General features: G+C 43.5%; 4 protein-coding genes across 6 annotated transcripts; all 4 read left to right on the top strand.

Moving 5' to 3' along the window:
• Positions 1-3,821: 3,821 nt before the first annotated feature.
• On the top strand, positions 3,822-4,754 carry LOC119007866 (putative gustatory receptor clone PTE01). The gene has a single exon (XM_037077806.1). The coding sequence runs from the start codon at positions 3,822-3,824 to the stop codon at positions 4,752-4,754; it is 933 nt and encodes a 310-aa protein (XP_036933701.1).
• A 1,881-nt stretch (positions 4,755-6,635) lies between these two features.
• Positions 6,636-7,568, top strand: LOC119007861 (putative gustatory receptor clone PTE01). Its single transcript, XM_037077794.1, has one exon. It carries the CDS (start codon positions 6,636-6,638, stop codon positions 7,566-7,568), a length of 933 nt encoding a protein of 310 aa, XP_036933689.1.
• A 2,089-nt stretch (positions 7,569-9,657) lies between these two features.
• On the top strand, positions 9,658-13,370 carry LOC119007719. 3 transcript variants are annotated; one of them, XM_037077589.1, is made up of 5 exons: positions 9,658-10,178; positions 10,298-10,459; positions 10,569-10,722; positions 12,850-13,013; positions 13,103-13,370. In XM_037077589.1, the coding sequence occupies exons 1-4, from the start codon at positions 10,049-10,051 to the stop codon at positions 12,881-12,883; spliced, it is 480 nt and encodes a 159-aa protein (XP_036933484.1). In that variant the 5' UTR covers positions 9,658-10,048; the 3' UTR covers positions 12,884-13,013; positions 13,103-13,370. The 3 variants fall into 3 exon arrangements, with proteins under 3 accessions (XP_036933484.1, XP_036933470.1, XP_036933477.1); XM_037077575.1 differs by having other exon boundaries at positions 10,298-10,467; XM_037077582.1 differs by lacking the exon at positions 10,298-10,459 and having other exon boundaries at positions 9,658-10,213.
• An 894-nt stretch (positions 13,371-14,264) lies between these two features.
• Positions 14,265-15,200, top strand: LOC119008065 (olfactory receptor 52B2-like). The gene has a single exon (XM_037078103.1). It carries the CDS (start codon positions 14,265-14,267, stop codon positions 15,198-15,200), a length of 936 nt encoding a protein of 311 aa, XP_036933998.1.
• The last annotated feature ends 781 nt before the right edge of the window (positions 15,201-15,981 follow it).

Below are 15,981 nucleotides of genomic sequence, written 5' to 3'. Positions count from 1 at the left end.
ATTAAAAAATGAAAAACAAAGAATTTCTTCACCTTAGCAACAGAAATGATGTTGAATATTTTCATGTATGTGTCTATCTTCTATGTAAAAATTCTGTAAGTTCTTAAAAAAATAATAAAGGTGACACAAATGAAATTTCATGCACAGATTATGATCAAATATTATACAGTGTATAACATAGTCAGACTGGTATTAATCCTCAACTTGAGGGAGCCGTGGGCAGGAGTTCCACTCTGGGACCAAGTTTAGATCTAAGCCAGTGTCTTGGTGAAGGGCAGTGACTGGAGATTTACTACCTGGAGTAAACCCACGCATGCACACACACACACAGGGAGAATGTGCAAACTCTGCACAGAAAGGCCCTGCATGAGTGGGATTTGAAATCATGACATTCTTGCTGTGAGGCAACAGTGCTGGCCAACATGCTGCCCAACAGTATCTCTGTGTCTTCCAGGGCCTTGTTGAAGGTTGTTGGTCCCCTGATACAGAGATGCTCCTTAGCTGTTCTATTGTGAGTTCCCAGGTGAAGACAGTCCAGGGCGGGTCACAGCAGCTAGGACACAGCATGTGTTCATGGGACACATGCTCAACCAACAGAGATAACAGGGCACCTGATACGTCAGTCTTGTGACAAAATGTAATGGACTGCAGTCTTGGGTAATATCAATGTGCTTCATGCCAATAAAAGGCTGAGTCTTACAACTTACAACTAACAGGTTTCAACTATATGTGAGAATAGGACAACATATTACCAGAGGTGAGATAGCAGAGGCACCGTTGATTTATTTCATAGCATTTGATATGTAATTGTCTCTAACCATGGGGACATGGAATGTCACCTCATTGGGGGGGAAAGAGCCTGAGCTGGTGCGAGAGGTTGAGCGGTACTGGCTAGAGATAGTCGGACTCTCCTCTACGCACAGTCTGGGCTCTGGAACCGAACTCCTTGAGAGAGGCTGGACTCTCTTCTATTCTGGAGTTGCCCGCGGTGAGAGGCGGTGAGCTGGTGTGGGCTCGCTTATAGCTCCTCGGCTCAGCCGCCATGTGTTGGAGTTTACCCCAGTGAACGAGAGGGTCATTTCCCTGTGCCTTCGGGTCGGGGATAGGTCTCTCACTGTTGTTTCGGCTTATGGGCCGAACAGCAGTGTAGAGTACCCGGCCTTGTTGGAGTCCCTGGGAGGGGTACTGGAGAGTGCTCCAACCGGGGACTCCGTCGTTCTTCTGGGGGACTTCAACGCTCACGTGGGCAGCGACAGTGTTACCTGGAGGGGTGTGTTTGGAAGGAACAGCCTCCCCGATCTGAACCAGAGTGGTGTTTTGTTACTGGACTTCTGTGCCAGTCACATAACAGTCCATAACGAACACCATGTTCAAGCATAAGGGTGTCCATATGTGCACGTGACACCAGGACACCCTAGGCCGGAGGTCAATGATCGACTTTGTGGTCGTGTCATCTGACCTCCGGCCATATGTCTTGGACACTTGGGTGAAGAGAGGGGCTGAGCTGTCAACTGATCACCACCTGGTGGTGAGTCGGATCCGCTGGCAGGGGAGGAAACTGGACAGAACTGGCTGACCCAAACGTATTGTGAGGGTCTGCTGGGAATGTCTGGCAGAACCCTCTGTCAAAGAGGTCTTCAATTCCCACCTCCGGGAGAGCTTGGACCTGATCCCGAGGGAGGCTGGGGATATTGAGTCCGAATGGACCATTGTTCTCCACTTCTATTGTTGACGTGGCTGTCCGGAGCTGTGGCCGTAAGGTCTCCGGTGCCTGTTGTGGCGGCAATCCCCGAACCCGGTGGTGGACTCCGGAAGTAAGGGATGCTGTCAAGCTGAAGAAGGAGTACTATCGAGCCTGGTTGGCCCGGAGGACTCTTGAAGCAGCTGACGGGTACCGGCAGGCCAAGCGAGCATGGTCGCGGAAGCAAAAAACTCGGGTCTGGGAAAAGTTCGGGGAGGCCATGGAGGAGGACTATCGGTCGGCCTCGAGGTAATTCTGGCAAACCATCCGGTGCCTCAGGAGGGGGAAGCAGTCCTCCACCAACACTGTTTACAGTGGAGGTGGGGAGCTGTTGACCTCGACTGGGGACATTGTCGGGCGGTGGAAGGAATACTTTGAGGATCTCCTCAATCCCACTGACATGTCCTCCATAGAGGAAGCAGAGGCTTAGGACTCAGAGGTTGACTCATTCATCACCCAAGCCGAAGTCACTGAGGTAGTCGGGAAGCTCCTCGGTGGCAAAGCACCTGGGATGGATGAGATCCGCCCTGAGTACCTCAAGTCTCTGGATGTTGTGGGGCTGTCTTGGTTGACACGTCTCTGCAACACTGCATGGCAGTCGGGGACAGTGCCTCTGGACTGGCAGACTGGGGTGGTGGTCCCACTATTTAAAAAGGGGAACCGGATGGTGTGTTCCAACTATCGGGGGATCACACTCCTCAGCCTGCCCAACAGTTGATTGGGAAAAAGCAACTGTTTTTGCTATTTCTGAGATTGTTTGTTAATTGATGGATTGAAATCTTAATGTCAGACACGTACATTTTTTATTTTTACCTACAAACGAAACAACAAAAGAGTGTTGCAAAAGAAAACAGGCCATTCTAATGAGATGTTCAAAAAAGAGTCAGAGGAAACGCAAACTTGTCTAATACCACCCCTCTGCTTCAATCTTTTAGTTAAAAATTCAGCATAGGCTTCCTTATTTAATCATTACTAATGAATACATCAACAGTTAGCTAGATGCATGAATGAATAAATAAATAAATAAATAAATAAATGAATAATTAAATGAAATGTATACATACAAACATACAAATATATATAATATATAACCAAATATTTCATTTGTTATACTCTGTAATAAGTTGTCCACCACATTTGGTTTGTTGCTGTGTGTATGTGTAATGATTCTATTGAAAAATGAAATACAAAGAATTTCTTCACCTTAGCAACAGAAATGATGTCGAATATTTTCATGTATGTGTCTATCCTCTATGTAAAACTTCTGTAAGTTCTTAAAAAAATAAAAAATAAAGGTGACACAAATGAAATTTCATGCACAGATTATGATCAAATATTATACAGTGTATAACATAGTCAGACTGGTATTAATCCTCAACTTGAGGGAGCCGTGGGCAGGAGTTCCACTCTGGGACCAAGTTTAGATCTGAGCCAGTGTCTTGGTGAAGGGCAGTGACTGGAGATTTACTACCTGGAGTAAACCCACGCATGCACACACACACAGGGAGAATGTGCGAACTCTGCACAGAAAGGCCCTGCATGAGTGGGATTTGAAATCATGACATTCTTGCTGTGAGGCGACAGTGCTGGCCAACATGCTGCCCAACAGTATCTCTGTGTCTTCCAGGGCCTTGTTGAAGGTCGGTGGTCCCCTGATACAGAGATGCTCCTTAGCTGTTCTATTGTGAGTCCCCAGGTGAAGACAGTCCAGGGCGGGTCACAGCAGCTAGGACACAGCAATGGTTCTTGGGACACATGCTCAACCAACAGAGATAACAGGGCACCTGATACGTCAGTCTTGTGACAAAATGTAATGGACTGCAGTCTTGGGTAATATCAATGTGCTTCATGCCAATAAAAGGCTGAGTCTTACAACTTACAACTAACAGGTTTGAACTGTATGTGAGAAGAGGACAACATATTACCAGAGGTGAGATAGCAGAGGCACAGCTGATTTATTCCATAGCACTTAATATACAGTTGTCTGTTAACATGTATTATGTAATGCTTTTTTTTCTCTCTTTTAACAGTTGTTTTTCAGCAAAAGAAGCAACAGCAACAAGCTAACACTTGCAAGATGATGTACACAAATGCATCTTCTGCAGTTTTATTAACATTAGAAACACTGGGTCTACCGAATAGATACATCTACCCAGCTTTTTTGTTTGGGACTTTAACATATCTGTTTATTATGTTTTGCAACATGTTGGTATTAACAACTATTGCTTGTAGGGCAAATCTTCATAAGCCCATGTTTATCCTGCTGTTTAACTTGCCCATCAGTGACATGTTGGGTGCTACAGCTCTTTTCCCTCAGCTTGTTTACAGCATTGTGACACAGAACAGACGGATCTCCTTTCCTGCATGTGTTATTCAGGCTTTACTGGCTCACATTTATGGTGGAGGAAACCTGCTGACCTTGACCGCCATGGCATATGACAGATACATTGCTATATGTCATCCTTTAAAGTATAATGTCATCATGACTCCACATACCTTAGTTAAAATTATTGTTTCAATTTGGTCGATCAATATTTCACTAATGGTCGTGCTGTTTTCATTACTTGCACGGCTTAAAATTTGCAGGACAAATGTAGTAGATTTGTACTGTAACAATCCATCAATTGTGAAACTGACCTGTGACGACACCAGAGTGAACAACTACTACGGACTGTTCACTATATTCATATGTCAAGCTGGACCTCTGTCAGTGATACTGTACACATATGCACAGATTTTGCGTACATGTGTTATGACTAACCAGCGTGATGCCAGAAAAAAAGCCATTCAGACATGTGGCACACATTTAGTCATTTACTTAGTTCTAGAATTCAGTGGTTTTATTACACTAACTGCTCATCGCATCAAAATTGTGTCCCCTTATATTAGAAGAGCTCTTGGCGTTACAATTTTAGTGTTCCCCCCTATTTTGGACCCTATTATATATGGACTGAAAATCAAAGAACTCAAGACTGGCATAAAAATGCTCTTTAAAATAAATGTGGGTTCATAAGAGCTTTAGGATTTCCTACGAAATGCTTTATAATCATGACTTCCAAGTTAGACACAATTTGGTCCTGTGAACACACACACACACACACACACACACACACACACACACACACACACACACACACACACACACACACACACACATACACACACACACACACACACACACACTTAAATGCATACATACATATCCACTTTGCTTTCTATTAAGAAATAATGAGTAACGATGAAATACATGAATAAATACATGCACAACAATTAAACATTGTTTGTTTTTGGACATTGCTTATTAGGATTACTGTACATTGTGTTGATAAATCCTTCAGAAATTTTTCAGTTTATTTGGATTCAACAGATCAATGTTGAAATGCCCACAAATGAAAATTACTTTCAAAACATTTCCTCCACCCAGTCCCTGAAAGATTCAGTACTAGACCCTGGTGCCCTGTATATACAACTAAATAACAGATATTTTTTGCTTTTCTCTATGCAGATTTCAAGTGTTACACTCTTGAAGTTGTCCACCACATTTAATTCTCTACTGTGTGTGTATGTGTGTAATGATTCTTTAAATGAGGAAACAAATTCACACTCTGTGTGAATTATTTGTGAGTTGCTCATGAATAACTCTACTGTGTGTGTATGTGTGTAATGATTCTTTTAATAAGGAAACACAAATAATTCCTGCTCCTTATCAACATAAATGATGGAGAATATTTTTATGTATGTGTCTGTCCTCTGTGTGAACTATTTGTAAGTTGCTGGTGAATAACTATTAACAAATAAAGGTGATATAACTTCTCATTCAAAACTTTCTAATACCTAGTGCTCAGAACCAATGACATTTTTCTTTGTGTGCAAATGTGTTTGATAAAAAAAATTTAATGAATACTGTATAGCAATAGTGATAACAAATAATTCTAAATGGAATCCTCCCCTAATTCCTTTGGTAAACTAAACCATAGTGTCAACACAAATACTGTGAGCTGAGGTGCACAAATCACAAAAGGGATAAATGGAATAAAAATTGTTTCTAGATAAAAGTACATGTATACTTAGATATTCCCAAGGCACCCTTTTGGTATGCACTGGGCTTCGACCTATAGGTAAATCACTACCCTCTAACTTGTAAGGAAGTTTTGTTCACTTGGAGGAAGAAATACATTTATTTGATCACATATCATACAACGTACAACATAGTCAAAATGGTACTCATCCCCAGCTCGAGGGAGCAGTGGGCAGCAGTTAATGTGCTCTCCAGATCTGAGCCAGTGCCTTGGTGAAGGGCAGTGACTGGAGATTTACTACCTGGAGTAAACCCACGTACACACAGGGAGAACATGCAGAGTCCTCACACAAAGGCCCTGCATGAGTGGGATTTGAACCAAGGACCTTCTTGCTGTGAAATAACAGTGCAAGCCAATGTACTTCCCAACAGGATCTCTGTGTATTCCAGGGCCTTGTTGAAGGTCGTTGGGGCTATGATAGCTGGTTTTAGCTGTTCCCTTATGAGTCTCCAGGTGAAGACAGTCCAGGGCGGGTCACTGCAGCTAGAACACAGCACGTGTTCATGGGACACATGCTCAACCGACAAAGATAACAGGGCACCTGATACGTCAGTCTTGTGACAAGATGTAATGGACCACAGTTTTGAGTAATATCAATGTGCTTCATGCCAATAAAAGGCTGAGTCTTACAACTTACAACTAACAGGTTTCAACTGTATGTGAGAATAGGACAACATATTACCAGAGGTGAGATAGCAGAGGCACAGCTGATTTATTTCACAGCACTTTATAATTTGTTATATCTCTTTTACCAGTTGGTTTTCAGCAAAAGAAAGCAACATCAACAACAAAACACTGTAGAGCACTGCAAGATGATGTACACAAATGCATCTTCTGCAGTTTTATTAACATTGGAAACACTGGGTTTACCTAATAGATACATCTACCCAGCATTTTTGTTTGGGGCTTCAACATATCTGTTTATTATGTTTTGCAACATGTTGGTATTAACAAGTATTGCTTGTAGGGCAAATCTTCATAAGCCCATGTTTATCCTGCTGTTCAACTTGCCCATCAGTGACATGTTGGGTGCTACAGCCTTTTTCCCTCAGCTTGTTTCCAGCATTGTGACACAGAACAGACTGATTTCCCTCCCTGCATGTGTTATTCAGGCTTTTCTATTTCATATTTATGGTACAGGAAACCTGCTGACCTTGACCGCCATGGCATATGACAGATACATTGCAATATGTTGTCCTTTAAGGTATAATGTCATCATGAATCCACATAACTTAGTCAGAATTATTGTTTCAATTTGGTTGATCAATATTTCACTAATGGTCGTGCTGCTTTCATTACTTGCACGGCTTAAAATTTGCAGGACAAATGTAGTAGATTTGTACTGTAACAATCCATCAATTGTGAAACTGACCTGTGACGACACCAGAGTGAACAACTACTACGGGCTGTTCACTATATTCATATGTCAAGCTGGACCACTGTCAGTGATACTGTACACATATGCACAGATTTTGCGTACATGTGTTATGACTAACCAGCGTGATGCCAGAAAAAAAGCCATTCAGACATGTGGCACACATTTAGTCATTTACTTAGTTCTAGAATTCAGTGCTTTTATCACACTCATTGCTCACCGCATTAATATTGTGTCCCCTTATATTAGAAGAGCTCTTGGTGTTACAATTTTAGTGTTCCCCCCTATTTTGGACCCTATCATATATGGACTGAAAACCAAAGAACTCAAGACTGGTATAAAAATGTTCTTCAAAATAAATGTGGGTTCATGAGAATTCTGTGAGCAACAGTCGTCTATACACAAAAAAAATCATGTGCTTTTCCTCAATATATATATGTTTGTAAATTGGTTTTCTAATATCTGAATGATATGAACACCGCCATTGTTGTGAGTTAATAGAAAGTGATGCACATGCATACATATTTGAATTTAAACAACAGAAAATATACATTCTGCTCTGTGTGAAACTGTTTGATGATGAATTTCACAATTTCTATTAATCTGACTTAAAGTGAGCCATTGATGTGAGAATTAAACAAAGTTTGTATTTTTTTATGGTAATCACATTAACATTTAAATATACATATTTATTCATATTTATTCTCCTTATTATACAATAGTATAACAATTAATCAAATAAGATATTTTCAGTATGTATGCATGTATGTATGTTCTGAGTGAAACTTATGTTATTTCCTAATAATTAAATGTTATACAGGAAGTGATTCAATTTTTTTTCCCTCTATACTGAACGGGAAGTTTTAAAAAGACAAACAACGTTGAAACACTGATTTAATAAGATCTTCACTTCTCCGTGTCACTAACAATCACACAAAAATAAATCTAACAGCGAATCTGACTGTGTTGAGACAAATAGTCTATTATATTTGTAACTGGGGAAACTGATTTAAAAAGTCAAACATTTCAATAATCATTGTAAGAAAAGGAACATGATTTTATGATTTGAAAATATCAGAGCAGCCTCTTTCAAGTCAGAACCTTTTAAAATGTAAATTAGACAGCATCTCAACTGTTAGGGGTTATTTTCTAACAAGCTTACACACAGACTTATTTTTTGGGAGATGGAGTTGCCACCTGCTGGTTATTAGAGTGAGTGCAGGTTTACTGAGGGAGAAATCTGCTGGTGTCAGCAACTTGATGGAAATAATCTTGGAATCACTGTAATCACTAACATTTTAGAAGGCATTAAATGTTCCCTAGTTACTTTCCCTGTCATACCTGGGAGTTGACAGTGTTATTCCCGGCCTGAGATTCTTTTTTCTTAATATTTGTAAAAACCTTGTGTGTCTGGTGTGTTGACCACAAAGGGCCTTCAGAGAAGCCGCCAAAATTGATTGCTGTCAGACCTGAACTTTCAAAGAGTGACAAAATAAAAGGCTTTAGAAAATACCTATCAAGAGAAAAGAAATACTACTGAGAACAAAAAACACACTCCAAACACAGAGGCAAAAAGAACTTCAAGGCTATGAGCAAAAGACTAACAAAATATGACTCCACAGGAGACAGATTAAAATGGCTAAGAACTACACTATACTACAAGGCTGAGCTAGGGAATTTACAAAAAAAAAAGGAAAAAAAAAAATCGCTCCAGCGGAGATAAGCAATTTGGCTATTACCTTAAACTGTACTATAAGACAGAGCTATGAGATTTACAAACAGAAAAAAATCACTCTCTAAGAGGCAAAAGAATACAGGCATACAAACAAGGGAAACAAGGCTTGGGACAAGGCTAGGACTGTGACGACTTGCTGAGGTGCACGGCTGAAACAAAACACTCTGGCACAAGACAAGGTGTGACAGACTATAAAACACATGAGGACACGGTCAGGAATCAGGGAAGACAATAAGACCGGTGACACTTGAGGAAGGGCAAGTGACCTGAAATGAGAGGAGAGTTACTTTTCAAAACAAAACAGGAAATCACAAGACAAAAACCCAGAACAAGACACCCCTCACCACGGTGTGACAATTGTTGTTTTCCTCTTTACTGTCACCTCTCCTCTCTCTCTGCTGTTGCTTTGAGGTTTGGCCACACAGTAATGCCCTCTCCTGTGAGTACACAATGATACTTTTAAATCAAAAGACAGATTTTTACTTTTATCTGTCTCTGTACCAAATCAATCATCATATGGAGTTATTATAACTAGGGTTCAGGGACTGGGCCATGCCAATCCGCTCCCTGACCTGCCACCTAGGTCCAGCCAATCAAACCACCTGCATCATCAACCTAACCACCTGCGTCTTATCAATCTAAAAACCTGCACCCAATCAACTCAATGACCTCCTCCGCCACATGCAAAGCCTACATAAGTAAGCCAAACCATCTCTCTCTCAAAAACAAAAAACTAACATACTGACAAACTCCCCTGCCTGCAATTGCCTCCCCCCCGGCATGACCAGCCGGGCAACCGGCATGACCAGCTAGGCAGCCGGCATGCCTGCTCTCCGCCATCTGTCTCCCCTGGCAGCGAATCGTCCACTACTCCGTGTCTAGTGGCTCCAGCCGGATGCCTCCAACGCCACCACATTCTCACAGGGGCCACAGCCATCCACATTTCCGTACAGGTAATAGTTGGTCTCCGAGGCATCGTGCTTCCGACCGACCATCTTCGCAACGACCGACCCCCCTGCCACAGAGCTGCCAGCCCAGGGCTCCCGGCTCCATCTTCCAGCCCCATCACTTCTATCAGCGACTGGACAGTTGCCCGCCCCCAGCACGCCCTCAAGGAGATGCACATCCCTTTCCACTGGACTGACAACAAAGCCCAGCTGTTCCTGCTGCTGACTACCTCCACTTACGCTCCTGGTGTCACACACTCGCGGCGCATCGATTGTATCATCACGCAGTCCATCGCAGCAGGTCAGCCACCTCTTCCAGCCCCAGCAGAAGGCCAGGTTGTATTGCCCTCTCTTGCTGTTCCCTCCACATCTCACCTTACCCAACTCTTTTCCTCTTTTTTGTCTTCCATGTACCCACAGACTGCACAATCGTCCCTCACACATGCATCCCCCATCCCAACATCCCTATTTCTTCTCTTCCTTCTTCCTTCAACCTCACGAACCTCGCTCCAGCAGCCACATCCAGCTACCCAGCCCAGGGACCCACTGCATACCACGCCTCTGCAAACGCCGCCACTGCTGGTCGAGGCGTGCCTACCGCAGGCCCTTCTGAACATTCTCCTTTTCTATCCCATTACCCCTCCCTCCCCTTACCTTCCCAAACACCCACCTATTTTTTCTGTTCCTACAGCGCCCCCTACCATCAGCCCAGCTGCTCCGCCTGCCATCACCCCACCGACCTCCAGCAACTCCACCTTGGTTATCCAGTGTGCCTCCGACCCGTCTTCCTTCATCCTCACACCCCTCGGCCATTTCAACCTCCCTCAGGCAGCAGATCATATCAGGTACCTTCACCAACCTCGCACATCTGTTCCAGCTATCCAAATGTCCCTCCATCACCCCCAGAGAGCTTCCCACATCCTACAACACAGCCCAGCTAAGGCACCCACAACCGCCACGTTCCCTTTGCTTTCTCCCTCTACCAAGACACACTTTGTTCAGCCTTCCCTGACCACAAGGCCGAGATGGACGACAACCTATCCACCATCCTGGACCTGACCCTGCGGTCCGACGGCACATGTTTCTACACTTACAATGTCTTGTTCACCTCCCAATCTGCAGCCCAACTCAATCAGTTTAACCACAGCACATACTGGGGATCCCTGGACTCCAAGCTCTACTGTAGAGTATTTGCGGCAAGCCCCTCCCTTCCATGCAACCTTTGTGGGGCTCCCGTACACCCAGCCACACTCACCCCGAATCCCTCTCTCACCCCACCCACCAGCTCATTACCATCAACCCACGGCACCCTCCCATGCGGCATCGACAAAAGAGAGAAATACTCTTTCAGGGCAGCAGGATGGTCTGCAATAATTTTAATGACATTGGTTGCAACCTCCCAAGCTGCCGGTTCCTCCACACCTGTTCATTCTGCAGCGGCGCCCACGCCAGATCAACCTGCCCCCATAACCCCACCAAACATGAACCTTGACTAAGCCACCACCTTAAGAAACTCATCAACATCACCCCATCAGCACCGCCACAAGAAAATATTCCAGTAAGAAGAGGCTCATCATCAACACCTCTTCACCCCATGACACCACCACCCCCCAGCATCAACAGCCTCATCCCCAGCCCAGATTTCTCCATGAACTACACCACCATCACCCACGCCATAAACCTCATTCGTCTAGCCGGCCAAGGTGCCTGGCTGGCAAAGGTGGATATCACCAGCGTCTTCAAAGTCTTGCCAATCCGTCCAGAATTCTGAAAATTCTTGGGCGCCTCATGGAAAGGCCAGTTCTACTTTGCAGTCCACCTAACTATTGGATGCAGGAGCAGCCCATAAAATATTCAACACACTCTCCGAAGCCCTCTGCTTGATACTGCTGAATAACCACAACCTGCCTTACATCGTCCACCTCCTCGACAATTTCCTGACAGTCACAAAGCCATACTCCCCCCCAGCATGGGGCCTCTCCACCCTCAAGTCATCCTTCCGACAACTTGGTGTCCCCCTTTCCACCGAAAAGACGTCAGGACCCAGCACATCCCTGGAATTTCTGGGCATCACTCTCGACTCACTTACCTTCCAAGCCTCCCTGCCAACCGAGAAGCTGCTGGGCACATCCCTGTTAATTTCTAACTACCTCCTCGCCCAACACTGCACCAAGTGTCAGCTCCCTTACCTGCTCGGACACCTCAACTTCGCCATCCGCATTATCCCCCAGGGCCGCTCTTTCATCTCCCACCTATCATCTCTGTCCGCCGCCCTTCCTCCGCCCTTCCTCCGCCCTCTCTGAACTCTACCTGGTCATAATCGCCACACTTCTTTGGGGGCACGAATGGTCAAGAAAAGTAATCCTCATACACTCTGACCACCTCACAGCCGTCGACATTATCAACAATGAAATTCATCCAATGCCCCACCTTAGTCTCGGCCCAGCATCACTTCATCATCCGTGCAGGTCACATTCCCAGCCATCTGAAGTATATTGTTGATTCCTTATCCCGTTATCATTTCAAAAATTCAAGTCATTGGCACCAGGCTCACACCCCCACCTGACACCAGTCCCACCATACCATCTATCTGTAAATCCATATCTCCTCCACCTTGTCGTCTCATCCCAGCATGCCATCTTGAACAGCCTGTTACAGCAGTTGGTGCAGCTTCAAGTCATTCCACACCCTCCACAACCTCCCTTTTCCTTCCAACCACATCATCATGATAACCAGCTTCATCACCTACGCCCATACGGTCCTCAAAATCTGAACATCCACCATCCAAGTATACCTCAGCAGCATCAACTTCCTCGCCAAACTGCTCTCCGGGGCTTTAGCCCCATCCATTTCCTACCCCCCAGTCACTATGCTGATCAAAGGCCTACACAAAGCAGAACCCCAGCTCGCACATAAACACTTACCCCTAACCGCAGACCTCCTCACCTGTTACATCTTTACCCTCCGCTCAGGATATTCATCTTCATTCATCGACTCAACCCTTGAGTCGATGTTCCTCCTGGCATTCTTCAGCTTCCTAAGATGCTCAGAATTCACCTCCGCCACTTCTAAAACTTTACCCAATCAACTCAACTACCTCCTCTGCCTGATCCCAACACCTGCGAAGCCAACATAGGTAAGCCGAACCATCTCTTTCCCGTTTGTCTCAAGTTCTGATAACCCTCCCCCCGAGATCCTCTCTTTCTCTACCATCCTTTCTCACAGGACCACCGGCAGCCCAGCCTTCGACATCACCATTCCACGGCAAGAAGATACCAGAGCAGGGACCCAGGCCATCCAGCACACATACCACGGGGAGGAAGATGAAGCCACACCCACTCTGAGTCTTGACCGCCTCCCTCCTGGTTCCTAGATGGCTTGGCAACCCGCACCCCCTCTTAAAGCCCCCTCTTCTTGACCCCTTTTCCTCATCCAACCACCCCGACCCCCCCTTTTCTATCCTTTCCAAATCTTCCCAACATTTAAATAAACTATTTCAAACAGTTAAACTTGACATGGACTTGTTAGTGATTCTTTATGTAAATGTGTGGATGGTATTCTTCCAGAGCCCCCCTGTGAGACAGCACTTCAGTCACTGTCACAACAATCTAAACATAAACTAAATGGTAAACCAGAAGACTCCAGGGATTTGTCGGGTGTTCAGCTAAATCATATAAAGCTGCTTATCCTTCTGAATGTCTTTGCAGTTGATCATTGCCAGTATTGCTAGCACCGGTGTAATGATGATTCACTACCTTTGTCATTCAGCTTGTTTTCAGTCTGTCCTCTGTATATTTTGTTGTCTGTGGAGATTCAGTGCAAAACTGTGAATCTAAAATACTTTAACATGTTACCTACACACGGTGTATAATATATGTTGTGGTCAGATCATGAAAAAGCTGCTTATCCTTCTGAATGTCTTGCAGTTGATCATTGCCAGTATTGCTAGCACCGGTGTAATGATGATTCACTACCTTTGTCATTCAGCTTGTTTTCAGTCTGTCCTCTGTATATTTTGTTGTCTGTGGAGATTCAGTGCAAAACTGTGAATCTAAAATACTTTAACATGTTACCTACACACGGTGTATAATATATGTTGTGTCGTGTTTAAGTGAAATTTATTCAGATTCTAGGCGAAGTGGTGTGGAAGCATTCAAGCCTTAATTTGGTAAGTTCCATCCTTTGCAGTGAGAATTTTACATTTTATCTATAACTGATATATGTGGACTATCATATCGTTTTTTTTATGTTGCTCTTTCTTTTACTGGTCTTATCATGTCCTCTATCATGTCCTCTCTCACTGCTGAATTAATGTGTGTAATTAATGTGTGTATGAAATGGTTATGCTATGTTTTCTTTTGATTTCCTAGGAAAGAAGACCATAAAAATGGACAACCCCTACAATGTCTCATCCGTTTTACTGCTAAATCGCTTTGATCTCCCCCCTGAAACTATCTTTCCTGCATTCCTTTTTGCAACTCTGAGCTATATGATCATTCTTTTCTGCAACCTCATTCTAATCCTCACTATTGTTCTGAACAAATCTCTGCATCAACCCATGTATCTGATTCTGCTGAACCTTCCTATCAATGACCTGATAGGCTCCACAGCACTCTTCTCACAGGTCATCAAAGAAATACTGACGAGCAGCAGGACAATGCAATACTCTGCTTGTGTTGCCCAAGCTTTCTTTATCCACATCTATGCAGGAGGTGCAGTGTTCATTTTGACTGCTATGGCATATGATAGATACATTGCCATATGTTGTCCTTTGAAGTACAACGCTGTCATGACTCATGCTCACATTATGAAAATAATCTCATGTGTGTGGATAAGTAGCATATTTTTAATAGCTCTGCTTTTCTTCCTGCTGCTGCGTTTACCCCGCTGTCGATCTGAACTCACACACCCCTACTGTGATAATCCAAGTTTGCTGTCTCTGGTCTGTGCCGACACAACCATCAACAACATTACTGGGCTTATAGGAGTTGCTCTTACACAAGTGATATCTAATGGGATGATTTTATATACATATCTCCAGATCCTCATTGCGTGCTTCAGATCCAGACGATCAGACACAAAAGCCAAAGCCTTGCAGACGTGCGCTACACATCTCACTGTTTTCCTCCTGTTGGAGTGTCTGGGTCTTTTCACCATCATATCATACAGACTGAAGAACATGTCACCACATTTAAGGAAATTCATGGGGATGTCCACGTTAATTTTCCCCCCAACTCTGAATCCGATCATCTATGGACTTAAAACAAAAGAAATCCGAGACAAAATAGTACACTTTGTCAGGAACAAAGTCTTTCCATCGTAATGCATGGTGATGATTTTCTTCCCCTGCAGAACATGTTTAACATTCTTGCTACTTTTTAAAAAATGTACTTTTCTATTAAATCCCTTTCTTCTCTCTCAAATCACTGCTCCTTTGGCCTTATGTTCATGAACCTAAAATTCAGTTTGAAATAATTCATTTTTAAACTACATCGCAGGGTGTTTAACTGTAATTAACCTTCCACCGATTCATTCACAAGGTTAATAATTGCTGCCACAATTTGAACATGTAACTTGTATTATGTGAACTATTCTGCATTAAAAACCATTCAAATGACCTCTATGATGCTCAACTTTTCTTCTCCTTAAATGATTATACCCAATACAATAATCACAGCGCCAGTCTTTGTCAGTTCTCTGATTCAAGACTTTGATGATCTTTGTCATCTACTATTGCTTAAAAAAATATAAAAACACAAAATCAACAAATCAACTGAAATCGAATAGTTTCTGTATGACATTGTGAGGCAGTTAGTGAGGCTCTGCAGCATATGAAATATCTTTAGCATACTTCTCATGACCTGCTTTTTTGGATTTATTGATATTGTGTGACAACAACTCACACAATGAACTCAGAAAATAAATATATTTCTAACCTCAATAAGATATTAGTAGAACCTCAGAAATGCTTAATCACATGGTGTCACATAAACAAGAAATCAGTCCCATAAACACTGTTTGAAGCTAGAAAGGAAGCTTTAGATTGGTCCTGAAACTATAAGCAAAGCAAAACAGTATGAAATTGTGTTTTCCTTTGAGGATGG

The sequence above is a fragment of the Acanthopagrus latus genome, chromosome 2 (assembly GCF_904848185.1).
Source record: "Acanthopagrus latus isolate v.2019 chromosome 2, fAcaLat1.1, whole genome shotgun sequence".
NCBI lineage: Eukaryota > Metazoa > Chordata > Actinopteri > Spariformes > Sparidae > Acanthopagrus > Acanthopagrus latus.
Note: the sequence above shows the minus strand (reverse complement) of the source record. Positions and strands in the feature narration are given on the sequence as shown.